The 26,092-nt window shown below is 41.3% G+C and overlaps 1 protein-coding gene across 3 annotated transcripts in view; it reads right to left on the minus strand.

Moving 5' to 3' along the window:
- LOC109882109 (1-phosphatidylinositol 4,5-bisphosphate phosphodiesterase delta-1) overlaps window positions 1-26,092 on the minus strand; it is a 92,482-nt gene that overhangs the window by 38,947 nt on the left and 27,443 nt on the right. For 2 of the 3 annotated variants that reach the window (XM_031796919.1, XM_031796921.1), the window contains exons 3-6: window positions 2,491-2,719; window positions 2,175-2,304; window positions 1,060-1,288; window positions 297-498 (exon numbers count right to left, since the gene is read on the minus strand). In XM_031796919.1, the coding sequence (XP_031652779.1) occupies window positions 297-498; window positions 1,060-1,288; window positions 2,175-2,304; window positions 2,491-2,719 (790 nt within the window). Of the gene's footprint in view, window positions 1-296; window positions 499-1,059; window positions 1,289-2,174; window positions 2,305-2,490; window positions 2,720-21,500; window positions 22,035-26,092 lie in introns of those variants that run through there. The other variant, XM_031796920.1, reaches the window with a different exon arrangement.

Below are 26,092 nucleotides of genomic sequence, written 5' to 3' on the forward strand. Positions count from 1 at the left end.
GCGTTCCGTTTGTTATTTCATGTATCGTCATTAGTTTTCATTAAAGATCATGATTAACCACCACGCTGCATTTCGGTCCGACTCTCTTTCGACAAACGAAGAACGCCGTTACAGTTGTAATGTATGGTTAGATTAGAGGTTGTAAATTATGGTAGATTTGATATTGCAATTTATGGGTAGTTTAGATGAGAAATTGTAATATATGGTTAGTTTATATTACAATTTGTAATATATGGTTAGTTTAGATTAGATGCTGTAATTTATGGTTAGTTTAGATTAGAGATTGTCATGGTTACTTGATGTAGGCCTCTGTGCTGCTGGGGCCTTTGAGCTGGTCTTCCATCAGGTAGGTGTTGTGGGAAGAGCTGATAAAGTAGTCGTTGATTGGCTGGCTCATATCCTGGAACACCTTCTTGTGGGCGGGGTTGAAGATAGACCCCTCCTCCTGTTGCAGGTACATCAGGAAGCCATCTTTGGTCATGTGATTCATATGCTTTGCTGGTGGAGGGAATGTGGGGGGGCAGAATTAATTAGGGGATTGGGGATAGAGTGGCCGTGTGGAGTAGGCCTACCAGATATATATAATGTAGTTTATAAAGGAAAAGTTCTCCAGAAATATTAAAGGTTGGACTATTTTAGCACATTCCTAGAATACCATAAAATTGTATTTTGTCATCCCATACTGCATCCGTCATCCAGCTCATATTGAGTCAGTGTCAGAGCAGCTCTCACCTGAGTCATCCAGCTCATATTGAGTCAGTGCCGGAACAGCTCTCACCTGAGTCATCCAGCTCATATTGAGTCAGTGTCAGAGCAGCTCTCACCTGAGTCATCCAGCTCATATTGAGTCAGTGTCAGAGCAGCTCTCACCTGAGTCATCCAGCTCATATTGAGTCAGTGCCAGAGTATTTAATCATTCCCAACTTCCAATTGGCTCATTCATCCCTCTCCTCTCCCATGTAACTATTCCTCAGGTTGTTGCTGTAAATTAGAATGTGTTCTCAGTCAACTTACCTGGTAAAATAATGGTTAAATGAAAAAAAACAGAGCATCTCTCACCTGAGTCATCCAGCTCGTATTTCTCTATGAGTCTTAAGGCGTCCTCCAAGGTGGCCACCTCACGCTGCTCATTCTGCAGGAAGTTGAGCAGGTCCTGGGCGCTCATCTGCCCCCCCGTGGCGGCGTGCTTCTCGTAGATCACATCGATCTCCTCCCGGTGAGTCAACAGGTCATAGAAGTGTTTGATTTCAGAACCCTCCAGGGTGCCAGAGTTTGACGTGTCACATTTCTACAGGACAAGATAATTTACTTTACTACATTGACTTCCTCCTCAGATGACATGAAATGCTTTGAGACCTGGCAGAACCTTAAATGAAACTGATATGCATACAGTAACATGAAATAACTGCATTAAGAACTATCATGCCTCTACAGTTGTAATCTTCTATAACAACCTCATTGTTAGTCATTAACAACCTCATTGTAAGCTTATATAGCAACCTCATTGTAAGTCATTAACAACCTAATGTTTAGTCATTAACAACCTCATTGTTAGTCATTAACAACCTCATTGTAAGCCTCTATATCAAACTCATTGTAAGTCATTCACAACCTCATTGTAAGTCCATCACAACCTCATTGTAAGTCATTAACAACCTAATGTTTAGTCATTAACAACCTCATTGTAAGTAATTAACAACATCATTGTAAATCCATCACAACCTCATTGTAAGTCATTAACAACCTCATTGTAAGTCATTAACAACCTCATTGTAAGTAATTAACAACATCATTGTAAATCCATCACAACCTCATTGTAAGTCATTAACAACCTCATTGTAAGTCATTAACAACCTCATTGTAAATCCATCACAACCTCATTGTAAGTCATTAACAACCTCATTGTAAGTCATTAACAACCTCATTGTAAGTCATTAACAACCTCATTGTAAGTCATTAACAACCTCATTGTAAATCCATCACAACCTCATTGTAAGTCATTAACAACCTCATTGTAAGTCATTAACAACCTCATTGTAAGTCATTAACAACCTCATTGTAAATCCATCACAACCTCATTGTAAGTCATTAACAACCTCATTGTAAGTCATTAACAACCTCATTGTAAGTCATTAACAACCTCATTGTAAATCCAATAACAGATATTCACTCACTGTAAACAGCAATTTAGCATAGGTCTCGTCCACCTCGATGTTGATCTGGCGGAGGAAGTGTTTCAGCTCCTTCAGAGTCATCATGTTGTCCTTGTTCTTGTCTGCTTTCCTCATACAGTTGAAGATCCAGCTTTAATACCTCCAGATGGAAGGATCAAACACTGAACAGAGATTAACCTTAGACCTAAGCACATTATAGATGGGAATACACTTTACTGCATAGGCTGAACAAATAGTTTCAGATGTGTTACTCGAAGTATCTAAACAACGTATTAGTTGTGATTTTCAAAGCAAGCAGCTTAACGAAAGAGGATACTGCTCGCTCGTCTGCTGGCGGTTGAGTTTCTTCATGTTAGAGATGATCTTCTCCAGACCATTGACCCACTGCCGAGCCTCCTCCACCGAGGTCGCCACCAGGTCCAGGTTCCTCCTGCGCCCCTTAAAGAAGATGGAGAAACAGCGGTCCTCAACGTGGGCCTCTGTGTGCTTCTGAAGACCCTCCGACTGACGGCCCTTACGCACAGAATCTACGTCATCAATGGAAACTGAAAGGGGAGACAAGAGGGGGAGTGCATGTTATTTTTTACTTAGCAGACAATCTTATCCAGTGCCACTCACAGGAGCAATTATGGTTAAGTGCCTTGACGGCTCGGAGATTCAAACCTTTTGGACCAATGCTCTACCTGAGCATTTGATAGTTCCTTGGTTAAAACCAAAGAGCCTCAAGATCCAGGCGAGAGAAAACCATGTGATGACATGGCTGTCACCAGAGCCTGTCCCAATCATGGCTTTATCGCTTCTACCCCAGACAGAAACATATAGGAGAGGGTGGGTTTGATAGGACAGGGTGACAGAGGAGGGTAGGCAGGGTGTGCCAGGCCCTCTTCCCCCCCATCTATCTACAGGAAAACACTGTGTTTCAATGTGACGGTGGACATCTAAGGCTTTCTGCCACTCACAGCACCCAACAGTGCAAAAGATAAAAACTCACACAAACCTACAGCAGATAAAAACATGTCTGTCTGTCTATTGCGCCCCTGCCCCCTATCTAACTACACACTTCCTTCCTTAACGGTCTCTAGTTTATGTGAGAAGCAGCTCCTTCCTACACACCCTGACAGACCTAGTCCCTGGTGTCTACTGTACTCTACACTGTACTCTACACTCTATATCCGACTGTTGTTTACTAAATACTTGATTTGGCCAACCAGACACATTCCATGGATTTTTGGTTTGGGTAATACTGTGGTAAACAGATCACTTCCAAGCCAACGTGAACTCACTTAACTGCCTTGCTGCACAGTTGAACTCTCTGAGGTTGCTCTGAAATATGAATAGGGCCTGCACAGTGTGACTTAATGTGCATTTACATGGTGTTTTTCACTCTGTCACAACATAACATAGTAAGGGGACCAGCCCCAGTATGTAGTGTAGTTACCATGGTGTTTTTCACTCTGTCACAACATAACATAGTAAGGGGACCAGCCCCAGTATGTAGTGTAGTTACCATGGTGTTTTTCACTCTGTCACAACATAACATAGTAAGGGGACCAGCCCCAGTATGTAGTGTAGTTACCATGGTGTTTTTCACTCTGTCACAACATAATATAGTAAGGGGACCAGCCCCAGTATGTAGTGTAGTTACCATGGTGTTTTTCACTCTGTCACAACATAACATAGTAAGGGGACCAGCCCCAGTATGTAGTGTAGTTACCATGGTGTTTTTTCACTCTGTCACAACATAACATAGTAAGGGGACCAGCCCCAGTATGTAGTGTAGTTACCATGGTGTTTTTTCACTCTGTCACAACATAACATAGTAAGGGGACCAGCTATGTAGTAGTAGTAGTAGTAGTAGTTGTTGTAGCAGTAGTAGTAGCAGTAGCAGTAGTAGTTGTAGCAGTAGTAGTTGTAATAGTAGTAGTAGTAGTAGTAGTTGAAGCAGTAGTAGTAGTAGTTGAAGAAGTAGCAGTAGTAGTAGCAGCAGTAGTTGTAGTAGTATCAGTAGTATTATTAGCATTAGCTGTGGTACAGCAGTAGTGACAGTAGCAATAGCAGTAGTTGTAGTAGCAGAAGTAATAGTAGTAACAGTATTAGTAGTAGCAGTAGCAACAGTAGTAACAGTAGAAGTAGTAGTAGTAGTAGTGGCAGTAGTGTCATCAGCAACAGGTGTAGTAGTAGTAGCCGTAGTAATAGTCACAGTAGTTGTAGTAGCAGTAGTAGCAGCAGTAGTAGCAGTATTAGTATTTAGTAGTAGATGTAGTAGTAGTAGTAGCATAAGTAGTAGTAGTAGTAGTAGTAGTAGTAGTAGTACTAATAGCAGTAGTGTCAGCAGCAGCAGCAGCAGCAGCAGTAGTAGTAGCAGCAGCAGTAGTAGTAGCAGCAGCAGTAGTAGTAGCAGGAGTAGTAGTAGTAGCAGGAGTAGTAGTAGTAGCAGGAGTAGTAGTAGCAGTAGTAGGAGTAGTAGTAGCAGAAGCAGTAACAGCAGTAGTAGCAGCAGCAGTAGTAGTAGCAGGAGTAGTAGTAGCAGAAGCAGTAACAGCAGTAGTATCAGTAGCAGCAGCAGTCGTCGTAGTAGTAATAATAGTAGTAGCAGTAGTAGCAGGAGCAGTAGCAGTAGCAGTAGTACTACTAGCAGGAGAAGTAGCAGTAATATTAGTAGTAGTAGTAGCAGTAATAGCACTGTAGTAGCAGTAGCAGAAGTGGTAGTAGTAGCAGTAGTAGAAGCAGAAGTAGTGTCATCAGTAGTAGCAGCAGTAGTAGCAGTAGCAGTAGTAGTAGCAGTAGCACTAGTAGTAGTGGAAGCAGTAGTAGTAGTCATAGTAGTATTAGTAGTAGTGGAAGTGGTAGCAGTAGTAGCAGCAATAGTAGTAGTATCAGTAGTATTAGCAGTAGTAATATTATTAGTAGTACAGTAGTAGTAGCAGTGGTAGTAGTAGTAGTAGCAGGTGTGGTGGCAGTAGTAGTAGCAGCAGCAGTAGTAGTAGGAGTAGAAGTAGTAGCAGTTGTAGTAGTAGTAGTACTGGTAGCAGTAGTAGCAGTAGAATCAGTAGTAGTAGTTGTTGTAGCAGTAGTATTAGTAGTAGTAGTAGCAGTAGCAGTAGAATCAGTAGCAGTAGTTGTTGTAGCAGTATCAGTATCAGTACTAGTAGCAGTAGTATTAGTAGAAGTAGTAGTAGCAGTAGAATCTAGCAGCAGTACTGGTAGCAGTAGTAATAGCAGTAGCAGTAGAATCAGTAGTAGTGGTTGTTGTAGCAGTAGCAGTACTGGAAGCAGTAGTAGTAGTATTAGTAGTAGTGGTAGTAGCAGTAGTAGTTGTAGCAGGAGTAGTAGTGGTAGGAGTAGTAGTAGCAGTAGAGTAGCAGTATTAGCAGAAGTAGTATTAGTATTAGCAGTAGTACAGCAGAAGTAGCAGTAGTTGCAGTAGTAGCAGTAGTAGTGGTAGCAGAAGTAGTTGTTGCAGTATTAGCAGTAAGAATAGCAGTAGTAGTAGCAGCAGCAGTAATAGTAGTAGTAGTAGCAGTAGTGTCAGCAGTAGTAGTAGTAGTTGTAGCAATATTAGTAGTAGTAGCAGTAGTAGTAGTAGTAGTAGTAGTAGCAGTAGTTGTAGCACTAGTAGTATTGGAAGCAGTAGTAGTAGTACTAGTAGTAGTAGTTGAAGTATTAGTAGTAGCAGTAGTAGTAGCAGAAGTAGTAGTAGTAGTAGCAGCAGCAGTAGTAGTAGTAGTATCAGTAGTATTAGCAGTAGTAGTGTTATTAGTAGAAGTAGTACAGCAGTAGTAGTATTAGTAGCAGAATAAGACATAGTAGTAGTAGTAGTAGTAGTAGAAGTAGTAGCAGTAGCTAGATTAGTAGTAGTAGCTGTAGTAGTCGTAGTATCAGTAGCAGAAGCAGTAGTAGCAGTGATAGCAAAAGTAGTAGTAGCAGGAGTAGTAGTGGTAGGAGTAGTAGTAGTAGTAGAGTAGCAGTATTAGCAGAAGTAGTATTAGTATTAGCAGTAGTACAGCAGAAGTAGCAGTAGTAGTAGTAGCAGTAGTAGTAGCAGCAGTAGTAGTTGTAGCAGTAGCACCAGTAGTATTGGAAGCAGTAGTAGTAGTACTAGTAGTAGTAGTTGAAGTATTAGTAGTAGCAGTAGTAGAGGTGGTAGTAGTAGTAGCAGAAGTAGTAGTAGCAGCAGCTGTAGTAGTAGTATCAGTAATATTAGCAGTAGTATTATTATTAGAAGTAGTACAGCAGTAGTAGCAGTAGTAGTATTAGTAGCAGAAGAAGACGTAGAAGTAGTAGTAGCAGTAGTAGTAGTAGCAGCAGTAGTAGCAGTAGCAAGATTAGTAGTAGTAGCTGTAGTAGTTATAGTATCAGTAGCAGTAGCAGTAGTAGTAGTAGCAGTAGTAGCAGTAGCAAGATTAGTAGTAGTAGCTGTAGTAGTTGTAGTATCAGTAGCAGTAGCAGAAGCAGTAGTAGCGGTGATAGCAAAAGTAGTAGTAGCAGTAGTAGTTGTAGCAGGAGTAGTAGTGGTATTAGTAGTAGTAGCAGTAGAGTAGAGGTATTAGCAGAAGTAGTATTAGTATTAGCAGTAGTACAGCATAAGTAGCAGTAGTAGCAGTAGCAGTAGCAGTGGTAGTGGTAGTGGTAGTAGTTGTAGCACCAGTAGTATTGGAAGCAGTAGTAGTAGTACTAGTAGTAGTAGACGTATTAGTAGTAGCAATAGTAGTAGTAGCAGCAGCAGCAGCAGTAGTAGTAGCAGTAGTAGTAGCAGCATTAATAGTAGTAGCAATAGCAGTAGTAGCAGCAGCATTAATAGTAGTAGCAATAGAACTAGTAGTAGCACCAGTATTAGTAGTAGTAATAGCAGTATTATTAGTAGTAGCAGTATTATTATTAGTAGCAGTAGTAGAAGTAGTAGTAGTAGTGGTATTAGTAGTTGTTGTAGTAGCAGTATTTGCAGTAACAGTAGTGTCAGTAGCAGTAGTGTCAGCAGCAGTATAAAAAAACCTGTTTTTGCTTTGTCATTATGGGGTGTTGTGTGTAGATTGATGAGGGAAAAAACAATGAAATCCATTTTAGAATAAGGCTGTAACATATCAAAATGTGCAAAAAGTAAATGAGTGTGAATACTTTCCAAATGCACTGTAGCCTAAATCATTCATTCTCATTCCTTCTTAGGCTCCAGCCTGGCTGCTGGCCTGTTTAGAGTGTTTATAGGCTATTTAGCCTGTTTGAAATGTCAATGTCATACATTCACCTGTTCATGTTTATTCAACTACTTTTCATTCAAATCTATATGGTTTTGTTTCAAATCTTTAAAAACTATTGGTAGGTCCAGGAAGTCACCGATTATAGATGGGTGTTGGTTAAATTGTGCATTTTCTGAATGGAGCGAATTTGGAGCTGCAGTTGCTTTTCCTGTGAGTGTGGAGAGGTTTTTAGGAAAGCACCACTCCATGAGCCATGAGCGGATATCCAACAGCTCAACTCCACTCACATGCTCTGGTGCTACACCAGTGTGTATAACTATGTAAGTATAACTCTAAGAAATCTAAGATGTGTCAAATAAATGATATTTAGCTCTTGGCCCCAACTATGCATTTGGCTTGGCAACTTGCTAGCTAAGTGGCTAGATGTCAAGATCAAGCTTCTAGGTTACGGCAGAGACATTCCCCTTCTAGATCAAGATCCCTGTTGCCTAAATAGTTTTTTATAGTGCACCACAAGGTACTTCCCGTAATAGCGTATACTCCGGTATGGTACAGAAACGGTATGAACAATCGGATACAGCCCTACCTGACCATACATTGATACTGGTTCACAATCTGACTATACATTGATACTGGTTTACAATCACAATCTGACCATACTAGGTGCTGGTGGAGGCAGAGGGACCTCTCACAGAATAGATGTTTGTCTCTGTGTGTCATGTTTAACTGGATAACAAGATAATTTATCAGCATATGTAGAAGCCTGAGGTCTCTTTCTGCAGAGGTCTACATTATGTCTGAACACAGGAACACTGAGAGGTATCAGGATGTTCAGTGTCCAGGGCCCGTATCCACAAAGCATCACAGAGCAGGAGTGATGATCTAGGATCAGTTTGGCCTTTATATCATAATGAATACATTTATATGGACAGGTCCTAGTCCTGGAGACTTGAGACTCACTCAGCTGACTAACTGACTGCTGGATGAACTAATACCACAGAAGTACTCAGCAGAAGATAAGCCAGCCACGCTCAAGGTCCTAAACGATATCGTAACCGCCATCGATAATTTGTATTTATTTATTTTTATTTCACCTTTATTTAACCAGGTAGGCTAGTTGAGAACAAGTTCTCATTTGCAACTGCGACCTGGCCAAGATAAAGCATAGCAGTGTGAACAGACAACACAGAGTTACACATGGAGTAAACAATTAACAAGTCAATAACACAGTAGAGAGAAAAAAAAGGGGAGTCTATATACATTGTGTGCAAAAGGCATGAGGAGGTAGGCGAATAATTACAATTTTGCAGATTAATAACACTGGAGTGATAAATGATCAGATGGTCATGTACAGGTAGAGATATTGGTGTGCAAAAGAGCAGAAAAGTAAATAAATAAAAACAGTATGGGGATGAGGTAGGTAAAAATGGGTGGCTATTTACCGATAGACTATGTACAGCTGCAGCGATCGGTTAACTGTGCAGCCGTATTCATTGATCTGGCCAAGGCTTTCGACTCTGTCAATCACCACATCCTCATCGGCAGACTCGACAGCCTTGGTTTCTCAAATGATTGCCTCGCCTGGTTCACCAACTACTTCTCTGATAGAGTTCAGTGTGTCAAATCGGAGGGTCTGCTGTCCGGACCTCTGGCAGTCTCTATGGGGGTGCCACAGGGTTCAATTCTTGGACCGACTCTCTTCTCTGTATACATCAATGAGGTCGCTCTTGCTGCTGGTGAGTCTCTGATCCACCTCTACGCAGACGACACCATTCTGTATACTTCCGGCCCTTCTTTGGACACTGTGTTAACAACCCTCCAGGCAAGCTTCAATGCCATACAACTCTCCTTCCGTGGCCTCCAATTGCTCTTAAATACAAGTAAAACTAAATGCATGCTCTTCAACCGATCGCTACCTGCACCTACCCGCCTGTCCAACATCACTACTCTGGACGGCTCTGACTTAGAATACGTGGACAACTACAAATACTTAGGTGTCTGGTTAGACTCTAAACTCTCCTTCCAGAACCATATCAAACATCTCCAATCCAAAGTTAAATCTAGAATTGGCTTCCTATTTCGCAACAAAGCATCCTTCACTCGTGCTGCCAAACATACCCTTGTAAAACTGACCATCCTACCAATCCTCGACTTTGGCGATGTAATTTACAAAATAGCCTCCAATACCCTACTCAACAAATTGGATGCAGTCTATCACAGTGCAATCCGTTTTGTCACCAAAGCCCCATATACTACCCACCATTGCGACCTGTAGGCTCTCGTTGGCTGACCCTCGCTTCATACTCGTCGCCAAACCCACTGGCTCCATGTCATCTACAAGACCCTGCTAGGTAAAGTCCCCCCTTATCTCAGCTCGCTGGTCACCATAGCATCTCCCACCTGTAGCACACGCTCCAGCAGGTATATCTCTCTAGTCACCCCCAAAACCAATTCTTTCTTTGGCCGCCTCTCCTTCCAGTTCTCTGCTGCCAATGACTGGAACGAACTACAAAAATCTCTGAAACTGGAAACACTTATCTCCCTCACTAGCTTTAAGCACCAGCTGTCAGAGCAGCTCACAGATTACTGCACCTGTACATAGCCCACCTATAATTTAGCCCAAACAACTACCTCTTTCCCTACTGTATTTAATGAATGTATTTATTTTGCTCCTTTGCACCCCATTATTTTTATTTCTACTTTGCACATTCTTCCATTGCAAAACTACCATTCCAGTGTTTTACTTGCTATATTGTATTTACTTTGCCACCATGGCCTTTTTTGCCTTTACCTCCCTTCTCACCTCATTTGCTCACATCGTATATAGACTTGTTTATACTGTATTATTGACTGTATGTTTGTTTTACTCCATGTGTAACTCTGTGTCGTTGTATCTGTCGAACTGCTTTGCTTTATCTTGGCCAGGTCGCAATTGTAAATGAGAACTTGTTCTCAACTTGCCTACCTGGTTAAATAAAGGTGAAATAAAAAATAAGCTGTTGTTTCACACACGAGCAGTCAGCCAAACACACACACAGCATACAGAAGGTTGTTGCAGAATTCCATTTTCAGAGACAGAACATTGTCCAAGTCATCACACATTCCTTAAATACCAGATGAAATTCAGGGAGAGAAAGAGTATACTGTGTGGTCCTGACCACATTCATTCCCTTGATAATTATCAAGCCTTTCTGTGGAACAAGAACATCCAACACTCTGTGGTGCAACCAAAGGTAGGAGTGAATGGGAAAGGAAGCCAAACCATGTCTGTGTTTACTATGTTAACTTCCCCTTAGAGTTATTCTATGTTCACTATGTTAACTTCCCCTTAGAGTTATTCTGTGTCTGGTGGATGATTGACACAAGAAAAAACTAGATGTGATGAAGTGAAAATCTGAGGCCCGCACCCAACCCTAACCCACTAATATAGAACATGTGCTATAGGCTACAGTCAAAGACTGTGCAGGATTTTGTTGTTGCCTGTTATGACATCTTTCTGCTTATAATCTCCAACATTTTGGTAGGCTATTTTTAGTCAGCTTGTCTATAAGTAGATACATGTAACTTCTCTTCTGTCATTATATGTTGCCCTAGATGACTATATAAACCTTAACAATGTAATAGATCGATAGAATGAATTCTTTAATCTAGTTGACATCGGTAAAGTTTTCTCTGTCATCTTTTGTGGAGCCTGGGGAGAAAATACAACAAAGAAGTTAAGGGACTGGGGAGAAAATACAACAAAGAAGTTAAGGGACTGGGGAGAAAATACAACAAAGAAGTTAAGGGACTGGGGAGAAAATACAACAAAGAAGTTAAGGGACTGGGGAGAAAATACAACAAAGAAGTTAAGGGACTGGGGAGAAAATACAACAAAGAAGTTAAGGGACTGGGGAGAAAATACAACAAAGAAGTTAAGGGACTGGGGAGAAAATACAACAAAGAAGTTAAGGGACTGGGGAGAAAATACAACAAAGAAGTTAAGGGACTGGGGAGAAAATACAACAAAGAAGTTAAGGGACTGGGGAGAAAATACAACAAAGAAGTTAAGGGACTGGGGAGAAAATACAACAAAGAAGTTAAGGGACTGGGGAGAAAATACAACAAAGAAGTTAAGGGACTGGGGAGAAAATACAACAAAGAAGTTAAGGGACTGGGGAGAAAATACAACAAAGAAGTTAAGGGACTGGGGAGAAAATACAACAAAGAAGTTAAGGGACTGGGGAGAAAATACAACAAAGAAGTTAAGGGACTGGGGAGAAAATACAACAAAGAAGTTAAGGGACTGGGGAGAAAATACAACAAAGAAGTTAAGGGACTGGGGAGAAAATACAACAAAGAAGTTTTCAGGCAGTAATAGGCTACACTAATAACTCAAGCTTGGTTCTAAAGTTGCTAAACCATACCAAACCGTCTTTGGTATAATGTCGCCATAATATTTGAATTGAGGAAGTGTGATCATAATCATTACCATATTTTTCAATCTCACACATAACATAGCCAGCACTGCTATCATCCTCTTCTACTAAATGGGTATTTATTATCCCCATTAGCTGCTGCCAAAGCAACATTTCAATACATTCACAGATTTCACAACACACTGTGTGCCCTCAGGCCCCTACTCCACCACTACCACATATCTACAACACACTGTGTGCCCTCAGGCCCCTACTCCACCACTACCACATATCTACAGTACTAAATCCATGTGTATGTGTGTGTCTGCCAATGTTTGTGTTGCTTCTCAAAGGTGTTTTTATCTGTTTTTTAAATGTAATTTTACTGTTTGAGTAATTTACCTGATATGGAATAGAGTTCCATGTAGTCATGGCTCTATGTAGTACTGTGGAATAGAGTTCCATGTAGTCATGGCTCTATGTAGTACTGTGGAATAGAGTTCCATGTAGTCATGGCTCTATGTAGTACTGTGGAATAGAGTTCCATGTAGTCATGGCTCTATGTAGTACTGTGGAATAGAGTTCCATGTAGTCATGGCTCTATGTAGTACTGTGGAATAGAGTTCCATGTAGTCATGGCTCTATGTAGTACTGTGGAATAGAGTTCCATGTAGTCATGGCTCTATGTAGTACTGTGGAATAGAGTTCCATGTAGTCATGGCTCTATGTAGTACTGTGGAATAGAGTTCCATGTAGTCATGGCTCTATGTAGTACTGTGGAATAGAGTTCCATGTAGTCATGGCTCTATGTGGTACTGTGGAATAGAGTTCCATGTAGTCATGGCTCTATGTAGTACTGTGGAATAGAGTTCCATGTAGTCATGGCTCTATGTAGTACTGTGGAATAGAGTTCCATGTAGTCATGGCTCTATGTAGTACTGTGGAATAGAGTTCCATGTAGTCATGGCTCTATGTAGTACTGTGGAATAGAGTTCCATGTAGTCATGGCTCTATGTGGTACTGTGGAATAGAGTTCCATGTAGTCATGGCTCTATGTAGTACTGTGGAATAGAGTTCCATGTAGTCATGGCTCTATGTAGTACTGTGGAATAGAGTTCCATGTAGTCATGGCTCTATGTGGTACTGTGGAATAGAGTTCCATGTAGTCATGGCTCTATGTAGTACTGTGGAATAGAGTTCCATGTAGTCATGGCTCTATGTAGTACTGTGGAATAGAGTTCCATGTAGTCATGGCTCTATGTAGTACTGTGGAATAGAGTTCCATGTAGTCATGGCTCTATGTGGTACTGTGGAATAGAGTTCCATGTAGTCATGGCTCTATGTAGTACTGTGGAATAGAGTTCCATGTAGTCATGGCTCTATGTAGTACTGTGGAATAGAGTTCCATGTAGTCATGGCTCTATGTGGTACTGTGGAATAGAGTTCCATGTAGTCATGGCTCTATGTAGTACTGTGGAATAGAGTTCCATGTAGTCATGGCTCTATGTAGTACTGTGGAATAGAGTTCTATGTAGTCATGGTTCTATGTAGTACTGTGGAATAGAGTTCCATGTAGTCATGGCTCTATGTAGTACTGTGGAATAGAGTTCCATGTAGTCATGGCTCTATGTAGTACTGTGGAATAGAGTTCCATGTAGTCATGGTTCTATGTAGTACTGTGGAATAGAGTTCCATGTAGTCATGGCTCTATGTAGTACTGTGGAATAGAGTTCCATGTAGTCATGGCTCTATGTAGTACTGTGGAATAGAGTTCCATGTAGTCATGGCTCTATGTAGTACTGTGGAATAGAGTTCCATGTAGTCATGGCTCTATGTAGTACTGTGGAATAGAGTTCCATGTAGTCATGGCTCTATGTAGTACTGTGGAATAGAGTTCCATGTAGTCATGGCTCTATGTAGTACTGTGGAATAGAGTTCCATGTAGTCATGGCTCTATGTAGTACTGTGGAATAGAGTTCCATGTAGTCATGGCTCTATGTAGTACTGTGGAATAGAGTTCCATGTAGTCATGGCTCTATGTAGTACTGTGGAATAGAGTTCCATGTAGTCATGACTCTATGTAGTACTGTGGAATAGAGTTCCATGTAGTTATGACTCTATGTAGTACTGTGGAATAGAGTTCCATGTAGTCATGGCTCTATGTAGTACTGTGGAATAGAGTTCCATGTAGTCATGGCTCTATGTAGTACTGTGGAATAGAGTTCCATGTAGTCATGGCTCTATGTAGTACTGTGGAATAGAGTTCCATGTAGTCATGGCTCTATGTAGTACTGTGGAATAGAGTTCCATGTAGTCATGTCTCTATGTAGTACTGTGGAATAGAGTTCCATGTAGTCATGGCTCTATGTAGTACTGTGGAATAGAGTTCCATGTAGTCATGGCTCTATGTAGTACTGTGGAATAGAGTTCCATGTAGTCATGGCTCTATGTAGTACTGTGGAATAGAGTTCCATGTAGTCATGGCTCTATGTAGTACTGTGGAATAGAGTTCCATGTAGTCATGGCTCTATGTAGTACTGTGGAATAGAGTTCCATGTAGTCATGGCTCTATGTAGTACTGTGGAATAGAGTTCCATGTAGTCATGGCTCTATGTAGTACTGTGGAATAGAGTTCCATGTAGTCATGGCTCTATGTAGTACTGTGGAATAGAGTTCCATGTAGTCATGGCTCTATGTAGTACTGTGGAATAGAGTTCCATGTAGCCATGGCTCTATGTAGTACTGTGGAATAGAGTTCCATGTAGTCATGGCTCTATGTAGCACTGTGGAATAGAGTTCCATGTAGTCATGGCTCTATGTAGTACTGTGGAATAGAGTTCCATGTAGTCATGGCTCTATGTAGTACTGTGGAATAGAGTTCCATGTAGTCATGGCTCTATGTAGTACTGTGGAATAGAGTTCCATGTAGTCATGGCTCTATGTAGTACTGTGGAATAGAGTTCCATGTAGTCATGGCTCTATGTAGTACTGTGGAATAGAGTTCCATGTAGTCATGGCTCTATGTAGTACTGTGGAATAGAGTTCCATGTAGTCATGGCTCTATGTAGTACTGTGGAATAGAGTTCCATGTAGTCATGGCTCTATGTAGTACTGTGGAATAGAGTTCCATGTAGTCATGGCTCTATGTAGTACTGTGGAATAGAGTTCCATGTAGTCATGGCTCTATGTAGTACTGTGGAATAGAGTTCCATGTAGTCATGGCTCTATGTAGTACTGTGGAATAGAGTTCCATGTAGTCATGGCTCTATGTAGTACTGTGGAATAGAGTTCCATGTAGTCATGACTCTATGTAGTACTGTGGAATAGAGTTCCATGTAGTCATGGCTCTATGTAGTACTGTGGAATAGAGTTCCATGTAGTCATGGCTCTATGTAGTACTGTGGAATAGAGTTCCATGTAGTCATGGCTCTATGTAGTACTGTGGAATAGAGTTCCATGTAGTCATGGCTCTATGTAGTACTGTGGAATAGAGTTCCATGTAGTCATGGCTCTATGTAGTACTGTGGAATAGAGTTCCATGTAGTCATGTCTCTATGTAGTACTGTGGAATAGAGTTCCATGTAGTCATGGCTCTATGTAGTACTGTGGAATAGAGTTCCATGTAGTCATGTCTCTATGTAGTACTGTGGAATAGAGTTCCATGTAGTCATGTCTCTATGTAGTACTGTGGAATAGAGTTCCATGTAGTCATGGCTCTATGTAGTACTGTGGAATAGAGTTCCATGTAGTCATGGCTCTATGTAGTACTGTGGAATAGAGTTCCATGTAGTCATGGCTCTATGTAGTACTGTGGAATAGCGTTCCATGTAGTCATGGCTCTATGTAGTACTGTGGAATAGAGTTCCATGTAGTCATGGCTCTATGTAGTACTGTGGAATAGAGTTCCATGTAGTCATGGCTCTATGTAGTACTGTGGAATAGAGTTCCATGTAGTCATGGCTCTATGTAGTACTGTGGAATAGAGTTCCATGTAGTCATGGCTCTATGTAGTACTGTGGAATAGAGTTCCATGTAGTCATGGCTCTATGTAGTACTGTGGAATAGAGTTCCATGTAGTCATGGCTCTATGTAGTACTGTGGAATAGAGTTCCATGTAGTCATGGCTCTATGTAGTACTGTGGAATAGAGTTCCATGTAGTCATGGCTCTATGTAGTACTGTGGAATAGAGTTCCATGTAGTCATGGCTCTATGTAGTACTGTGCGCCTCCCATAGTCCGTTCTGGACTTGAGGACTGTGAAGAGACCTCTGGTGGCATGTCTTGTGGGATATGCATGGGTGAACATAACAAAATCTCTCATAAATAAAAGTAGTGATGAAGTCCATCTCTCCTCCACTTTCAGCGAGGAGAGATTAACATGCGTTTTATTAATATTAGCTCTCTGTGTACATCCAAGTGCCAGCCGTGCTGCCCTGTTCTGAGCCAATTTCAATTTTCCTAAGTCCACTAGATTGTAAACTGTCATGGTCACAACATATTGATGCAGTAGTAGCTAAGATGTGGAGAAGTCTGTCTATAATAAAGCGCTGCTCTACCTTCTTAACAACTCTATCAACAAGACAGGTCCTACAGGCCCTAGTTTTGTCGTACCTTGACTACTTTTCAGTCGTGTGGTCAGGTGCCACAAAACTAGGGCCTGTAGGACCTGTCTTGTTGATAGAGTTGTTAAGAAGGTAGAGCAGCGCTTTATTATAGACAGACTTCTCCACATCTTAGCTACTACTGCATCAATATGTTGTGACCATGACAGTTTACAATCTAGTGTTACTCCAAGCAGTTTAGCCATCTCAACTCCACATAATTTATTACAAGTTTTAGTTGAGGTTTAGGGTTTAGTGAGTGTTTTGTTCCAAATACAATGCTTTTAGTTTTATAAATATTTAGGGCTAACTTTTTCCTTGCCACCCACTCTGAAACTAACTGCAGCTCTTTGTTGACTGTTGCAGTCATTTCAGTCGCCGTAGTAGCTGACATGAATAGAGTTGAGTCATCCGCATACATAGAAACTCTGGCTTTTCTCAAAGTCAGTAGCATGTTGTTAGGAAAATTGAAAAAAGCAAGGGGCCTAGACAGCTACCCTGGGGAATTCCTGATTCTAACTGGATTATATTTGAGAGGCTTCCATTAAAGAACACCCTTTGTCTTCTGTTAGATAAGTAACTCTTTATCCACAATATAGCAGGGGTGTAAAGCCATAACACATATGTCTTTCCAGCAGTAGACTATGATCAATAATGTCAAAAGCTACACTGAAGTCTAACACATAACACAGCCAGCACTACTACCATCCTCTTTTACCACTTCACCAAATCTTTTCCAATCAAACTTTTCTATCCCTCCCTTCTCTTTATTTTCAACTCTCCTTTCGCAGCTTTTGTCTTATTGAATTAAACTTCGACAATGTCCTTTTTGCCTCCGTGGATTGACGTGAACTTTTTCTGCCTGTTCCCAAAAGCATTATTTGGCAGTTGCCTGTGTGGGATATTTGTTGTGCATACAGTGAAGCCCTAAAGTTTAGGCTTATGCACTAATACCAGATAGCCTCAAATAATGAAAGACAAACCTCAATGTAACTACCTCTTCCTATTCTAAACACCTCTCGCCAGCTTTGTATTCATGTTACCTGATGCAATTCCGCTACAATATGTTCTTGTTGCATTCTGATGCACATTCAAATGTTAGAAATCAATACTGCAGAGCTCTACTTGTCCACTGCCGTGCCCTGATTGTATTACTGCTGATGATATCTGGAAATGTACATGTACACCTTGGCCCATCTACTGTTAATAGCCCAAATTCTGACTTATGCTCTGATATCTGCTTAACTGATTTCTGCTCTCGTAAAAGCATGGGTTTTCTGCACGTTAACACTAGAAGCTTATTACCTAAAATTGATCGATTGAAAGTGTGGGTTCACAGCTCCAATCCAGATGTGTTGGTCATTACTGAGACGTGGTTCAGGAAGAGTGTTATGAACACTGATGTTAACCTTTCTGGTTATAATCTTTTTCGGCAAGACAGATCTTCCAAAGGTGGTGGAGTGGCAATCTTTACCAAGGAACACCTTCAGTGCTCGGTTGTTTCCACCAAGTCTGTCCCCAGACAATTTGATTAGCTGGTTTTACGCATTACACTTTCAAATAACTCTTTGTTGACTGTTGCTGGGTGTTATCGTCTTCCATCAGCACAGGCCTGTACCCTACCTGCCCTAAGCTCTCTCCTGGCCCCTTCCACTAAGTCTGAATTTGTCCTGCTAGGTGACACAAACTGGGACATGCTGAAACCACCTGACCAAGTCCTAAAGCAATGGGACTCCCTAAATCTTTCTCAGATTATTAACAATCCCCCAAAATATGACTCCAAACACGTAGAAATGTCTACTCTTCTTGATGTTATCCTCACAAATAATCCTGATTGGTATCAGTCTGGTGTTTTCTGTAATGACCTTAGTGATCACTGTTATACAGCCTGTGTTTGTAATGGCTGCTCAGTGAAACTACCTGTCCTGATTTGTCATAGACACTTTGACACGCCCTGGTCTGTTTCACCTGTCCTTGTGATTGTCTCCACCCCCTCCAGGTGTCACTTATTATCCCCGGTGTATTTATCCCTGTGTTTCCTGCCTCTCTGTGCCAGATCGTCTTGTTTGTCAACCAGCGTTTTTGTGTCTCAGCTCCTGCTTTTCCCAGTCTCTCTTTTCTCGCCCTCCTGGTTTTGACCCTTGAATGTCCTAACTCTGACCCTGCTTGCCTGACCACTCTGCCTGCCCCTGACCTTCTGCTACTCCTACCCTAGTCCTAGGCTACTAAGACTGGTTCAACAGCAATGCTTTGTCTTTTTTATCCTGGACTTGCAAATCAGCCTATCCATAAAAGGTGTTTAAATGGACTATTCATCAGAGTGCCTTGAATTAAAAAAATCCTGCACATCCTAAAACATACACACACAGCCTACCTGCATACTGTATTTAGCTTGTTCAAGCATCCATCCCCATCTTCAGAGAGAGCCTCTCATCTGGTTACCAAAGATGTACTCCTCCAAATGTACCTCCAAATTATTCAATCCTATAATGAACGGTAGGCCTAGGCTATATTTTTCTTATTGAGATTGTGCCTCACACATACAACACAAATTAGCATGTAGGCTAGGCTACAACTCCAAACACAGGCTATTTGTAATGAGTATGCTGAGAGTCGGGAAGCAAGTTCAGGGAGTGAGTGTTTTAATGAATAAAAGAAACAATGAACACAAAACACAAACAACGCACCGACATGAAAGCAGAGTCAGAAACAATGACACCTGGGGAAGAAACCAAAGGGAGTGACATATACAGGGAAGATAATCAAGGAGGTGATGGAGTCCAGGTGAGGGACAGATATAGGGAAGATAATCAAGGAGGTGATGGAGTCCAGGTGAGTGACCGATATAGAGAAGATAATCAAGGAGGTGATGGAGTCCAGGTGAGTGTCATGAGGCACTGGCGCACGAGACGATGGTGACAGGTGTGTGGGATAATGAGCATCCTGATGAGGGAGTATACGTGACACTATTGAGCAAAACAATGTATGTTAATTTTCTCTACTGTTGCGTTACTGTAGCCTATGATATTTAAAGATCTGTAGAATCACTCCACAATGAACCAGGAGGAGAATATTTCATGCCCCCAGCTGAATTGACAATGAAAAATGGACAATGCAAAGCCGAATTGACAATGCAAAGACTGTCAATGACCTAAAAAACACATGCAGTATTAAGCCATGGAACCCCTTGATTGGCAAGTGAGTGGCCAAGCCCTCGTCGCTGCCCTAGCCACGGCCCTCGTCACTGCCCTCATCACTGCCATAGCCACTGCCCTCGCCACTGCCCTCGTCACTGCCCTCGCCACTGCCCTCGTCACAGCCCTCATCACTGCCCTCGTTACTGCCCTCGCCACTACCCTCGCCACTGCCCTAGCCACTGCCCTCGCCACTGCCCTCGTCACTGCCCTCGCCACTGCCCTCGTCACTGCCCTCGCCACAGCCCTCATCACTGCCCTCGTTACTGCCCTAGCCACTGCCCTCGTCACTGCCCTAGCCACTGCCCTCGTCACTGCCCTCGCCACTGCCCTAGCCACTGCCCTCGCCACTGCCCTAGCCACTGCCCTCGCCACTGCCCTCGTCACTGCCCTCGTTACTGCCCTCGCCACTGCCCTAGCCACTGCCCTCGCCACTGCCCTCGTCACTGCCCTCGTTACTGCCCTCGCCACTGCCAGCTATTACACTCATAATTACGGTTGTGAAAATAGCTAGAATATTTCTGACACACCCCTCTCCAACCCTACTCTAACCCATCTCCAACCCTACTCTAACCCATCTCCAGCCCTACTCTAACCCATCTCCAACCCTACTCTAACTCATCTCCGACCCTACTCTAACCCATCTCCAACCCTACTCTAACCCATCTCCAACCCTACTCTAACCCATCTCCAACCCTGCTCTAATCCATCTCCAGCCCTACTATAGCATGCCTACCCACAGGAAACAATAGCCTTGCCAGGTCATTCACATGATCACTCCCCTCTGATTCTCTGCACAGTCTGGGTGTGTGTGGCCACTGGTATGGTCCGGGCTCCAGTGTTTGCTCAGGGAGAGGCCAGAGGTTATCAGGCTCAGCAGGAGCAGCCTTCTCTGGGTTGGGTGGAGTGGATGGAGGGGCCGGCTGGGTTCTGGGCTTGAGCAGATAAACATGAATAGTCCTCTGTCTGGAGATGTCTCAGAGGAAGCCAAGGGTGGACTGGAAAGACACACCAGCACACACACACACACACATACAAACACACGCGCACACACCGGCCTGGACAGTGGAGAGGGAAGTAGTGTGGGAACAGTCAGGATTCACCACTTGTTATTTCCTCCGTGTCTTCGGCCAACTAGCTAAACAAACGAACTATCTAGAACACGATCTGTTAATGGTAACTAGCTAAACAAACTAACTATCTAGAACATGATTTGTTAATGGTAACTAGCTAAACAAACTAACTATCTAGAACAAGATATGTTAATGGTAACTAGCTAAACAAACTAACTATCTAGAACACAATCTGTTAATGGTAACTAGCTAAACAAGCTAACTATCTAGAACACAATCTGTTAGTGGTAACTAGCTAAACAAGCTAACTATCTAGAACACAATCTGTTAGTGGTAACTAGCTAAACAAGCTAACTATCTAGAACACAATCTGTTTGTGGTAACTAGCTAAACAAGCTAACTATTCAGCAGACGTCATCATACATCATCAGAGAGCGCAACAGGAAATTGTACGGTCTACACTCGGTTTGTTGTTTACAATAAAACATTTTCATTAAATCGATTTTAATCCGAACTGAAGTTTTGTTGCTAAGGATTCCACGAAGTGGTTAGCCTTTGTGGCTGGGACTGCAAGTTTGTGTTCCTTTTTTTGCGAGGATTCCGCGAGTGCTAGCTGGCTGTACTACAGACACCTGTCATCGTCTTGGGAAAGACTCATTGTTATCTTTTCGTAAAACAACTGGTTGCAGTAAAGAGCCAATCTGGATAATAAGGAGATCCTGAGGGAATCTACAAGTACCAACTGCTTTACGCTATGGAGGAACAACATACTCCCTCATGGAAAGATCCGACCACCTCACAAAAGAACTTTAACCCGACAAAAAAAGAAAAACAGATTTATCTACAGACACGGACGATTTACTTACCATTGAAGTAGAGGCAAGTGCTCTGGCTGGAATCCATGCAACACTGGAACAGTTGTGTGAGGAGGTAGCAGGGCTGAGGGGGAGTTTGGAGTTTAGCCAGAGTGACATTCTCACGCTCCAAGGAGAAAACAAGGCACTCACAGCCAAGGTAAAAATACACGATTCCAACAGGGATTGTCTACTCAGGGAAAACAGGGTGATGAGGGAGTCCAGTGGACATACATACATACATACATACTAGACATACAAAGTCGTAGCAGGCATGAAAATCAGAAAACAAATTCTGGGATTCCTGAGGACGCATCCAATAATCCAGAGGGCGCGATCAGAGAATTCATGCAATCTGCCTTCAAACTTCCTATAGAGACTGTAAACAAGGTGGCTTTCCACCGAGTACACAGACTTGGAGCTCGGAGCAACAAGACCAAGAGTCCCTGACCGATCATTGCAAAATTTGAGCACTACCAACAAAAAGAGCTGATCAAAAGCAGAGGAAGGGAGCTTAAAGGGACCAAATTCAGTCTCAATTACCAATTCCCAAGGGAGATAAACGAACGTCGTAAGAGACTGTATCCGGTACAAAGACAGCAAAGGAAGGATGGTAGGCGTGCCTTTATCATTGTGGAGAAACTCTTTATAGATGGACAGCTGTTCCGAGACAGCGCCATAACACCATGGCTGTATTAAATTCTACAGGGACTTCAGGTTATGAAAAAAAAGAAAGTATGGGAACTGTAATAATATCTGAACATTATGAAGTGGAAATGAACATACACGTACTCAATTACATGCTTGCTTACACATACGGACTTATACATACACACACCTGATCTCGCTCTCTTCTCTCACTCTCTCTTTCTCTCTTTTCTCTTCTCTTCTCTTCTCTCCCTCTCTCTATTGTCGAGAACTGTTTTATAATTTAATGTGTTTACTGTTTGTCAATCATTTTTATGTATTTGTCTATAAGTTTATATATGTTTACAACAAGTAAGGGGAAGATATCAGAATAGGTGCATTGGGGAATAATAACATATTGTATGGAATACATTTGTACTGTAGTGAAGCCGTCTCTAGAGTAATGCAAGGTCTCTTTCATGATTATGTGAAACGTCAATTGCTATGGAAGTGTTGGGATGTGTTTTCAATTATGTTAAAGGTAATTATGATGCAACTATGATGGTTATACGTTATGGATTACAATTATCATCATGAATATTAAGGCTATACGCACTTCATTAGTTATTATTTATTTGGACATCACACATTATAGTCTTACTCTTATACAGACATCATACACACTCTCACTAAATCACATCCAATATCATACACATCAACCTACTCAGATTTACTACACACATAATATCTTGTCTCAATTTTCTAACATCTGTGGCATTGGCTCACAGGCAAACAGGCAAGGCAATAAAACAAATATTGCTAGAACCTATTTCTTGAATTCTAAATATCAGACATTTGAAAACCTTCCATAATACCTCTGATGGCAGTAACTTTACAAGCACTAATTATGGTAAATTTAGACTGAGAATAGTATCTAGTTATGGTAAGGGGTGAAATAAGTATAGCCAGTTATAATTGTAACTGTTTAGCAGATTATAAAAAAAGAAGATCAGTCTTTACATGGATAAAAGAAAAGGAATATAACATATACTGTTTACAGGAAACTCTACATCCTTAGATGAAGTTGTGTGTAAAAAGGAATGGGGTGGTGAAATAATTCTCTGTCATGAACAAAGGAACTCAAAGGGTGTGATGATATTAATGAACAAAAATGTTGATCTGATTGTGAAAATAATCAGGAATAATTTGCATGGAAGGTGGATCCTTTTGAATATGAAAGTGGATGAAAAAGAGATGTGGCTCATTAATCTATATGGTCCAAATCAGGATGATCCACACTTCTTCGAAAACATTTATACCAATTTATTGAACATACAGGCAACGATCTAATCTAATCATCCTGGTAGGAGACTATAACACAGTGTTAAGTACCTCAATGGACCATAAAGGCAATCACTCTACAAACTATCATCACCATGCCCTTATGGAAATCACAAATATCATGGACACATTAGAAATAGTGGATATTTGGAGACTAAAAAACCCCGACCTAGTGAGATATATATACTTTCTCTCTTGCATCAAAGGTTAAAAAAGTTTAATAGGAGACAGAATATGATCGGGTCCTCATCTAACTGGCATTCACATAACTCTTATAGATTTTCCACATGGACGGGATATTGGAAATGTAATCAAAGTTTACTGGAGGACAACTTTTTTTTAACGAAGACAAAAAAATGTATAACATAGGTTCAGCAAATCCCCTTATTGTTTGGGATACCTTTAAATGTACCTTCAGGAGTCATTCAATTCAATATTCATCAATAATAAAAAAGCAGTTTCTTAGGATTGGGATTGTAGCTTAGTGGGGTGTTCTAGTTATGTCTATGGCTGTCTGAAGTGGTTCTCAATCAGAGGCAGGTGTTTATCGTTGTCTCTGATTGGGAACCATATTTAGGCAGCCATATTCTTTGAGTGTGTCGTGGGTGATTGTTCTTAGTGTCCTTGTTCCTTTCTCTGTGTTAGTTTACACAAGTATAGGCTGTTTCGGTTTTCGTTACGTTCTTTGTTTTGTAGTGTTTATATTTGATTCGTGTTTTACGTTTGTTTATTAAACATGGATCGCAATCTACACGCTGCATTTTGGTCCGACTCTCCTTCACAAGAGAACCGTTACACTATTACAAAAATAAAGCAAACTGGATGGAATATGGAGAAAAATGCACAAAATTCTTCCTGAATCTCCAATACAGGAACGCTAACAAAAATAATTTGCAGAAACTCGTCACTGAAGTCGGAGTCATCTATGATTCTCTGAATTATATTTTAAAAGAGGAAGCTAATTCTTTTAGGCAGATGTTATCTTTTCTGTCTCATTGTCACCCTCTGAATGAAGATTACGGTAAGGAATTCTTTCCAAATAGTATAAAAAATGGAAAATTAACAAATGTACAGAAAGTTCAGTGCGAAGGCCAAATTACAGAAGAATAACTTCTTGAGGCTATTAATTCCTTTCAGTCTGGAAAAACCCCAGGGCTTGATGGCATACCGGTAGAGGTATATCAAGCCTTTTTCGGTATACTAAAAGCTCCATTGTTAGATTGTTTTAACTAGTCCTATAGAAATGGTGGTCTGTCAGGTACAGAGCAGGAAGGTCTAATTTCTTTATTAAAACAAGACCCAGATGGCAAATATAAAGACCCAGTCTATCTAAAAAACTGGAGGCCCCTTACACTTCAATGCTGTGATGCGAAAGGGTTTTACCAGGTATTGATCAGACAGGTTTTTTACATGGACGATACATTGGAGATAATGCAATCTATGCAATGCAATGCAATCTATGCAATCTGGTTTCAGAGCTGGTCATGGGTGCACCTCAGCCACGCTCAAGGTCCTAAACGACATCGTAACCGCCATGTATAAGAGACATTACTGTGCAGCCGTATTCATCGACCTGGCCAAGGCTTTCGACTCTGTCAATCACCACATCCTCATCGGCAGACTCGATAGCCTTGGTTTCTCAAATGATTGCCTCACCTGGTTCACCAACTACTTCTCTGATAGAGTTCAGTGTGTCAAATCGGAGGGTCTGTTGTCCTGGCCTCTGGCAGTCTCTATGGTGGTGTCACGGTTCAATTCTTGGGCCGACTCTCTTCTCTGCATACATCAATGATGTCGCTCTTGCTACTGGTGAGTTTCTGATCCACCTCTACGTAGACGTTACCATTCTGTATACTTCTGGCCCCTCTTTGGACACTGTTTTAGCCTCCAATACCCTACTCAATAAATTGGATGCAGTCTATCACAGTGCCATCCGTTTTGTCACCAAAGCCCCCTATAATTTAGCCCACCACTGCGACCTGTACGCTCTCGTTGGCTGGCCATCGCTTCATACTCGTCGCCAAACATAGCCCATCTATAATTTAGCCCAAACAACTACCTCTTCCCCTACTGTATTTATTTATTTTGCTCATTTGCACCCCTTTATTTCCATTTCTACTTTGCACATTCTTCCACTGCAAATCTACCATTCCAGTGTTTTACTTATTTTCGATATTGTATTTATTTTTTTGCCTTTACCTCCCTTATCTCACCTCATTTGCTCACATTGTATATAGACTTATTTTTCTATTGTATTATTGACTGAATGTTTGTTTTACTCCATGTGTAACTCTGTGTTGCTGTTTGTGTCGAACTGCTTTGCTTTATCTTGGCCAGGTCGCAGTTGTAAATGAGAACTTGTTCTCAACTTGCCTACCTGGGTAAATAAAGGTGAAATAAATAAAAAATATTTTAAAAAATAATAATAATAATAATATACGACAACTTAGAAATAATAGAAACATATAAGAAGCTAGGAATGGTATTTATAGCGGAATTTGAAAAGGCATTTGATAAAGTAAGACTGGATTTTATTTATGAATTATTGGATTTAATTATTTATTTATCCATTTCGGTAAGTCTTTTATAAAATGGGTATAAATAATGTATAGTAACCCCAGGTGTAGAATAGTAAA

Source organism: Oncorhynchus kisutch, linkage group LG18, assembly GCF_002021735.2.
Source record: "Oncorhynchus kisutch isolate 150728-3 linkage group LG18, Okis_V2, whole genome shotgun sequence".
NCBI classification, from domain to species: Eukaryota; Metazoa; Chordata; class Actinopteri; order Salmoniformes; family Salmonidae; genus Oncorhynchus; species Oncorhynchus kisutch.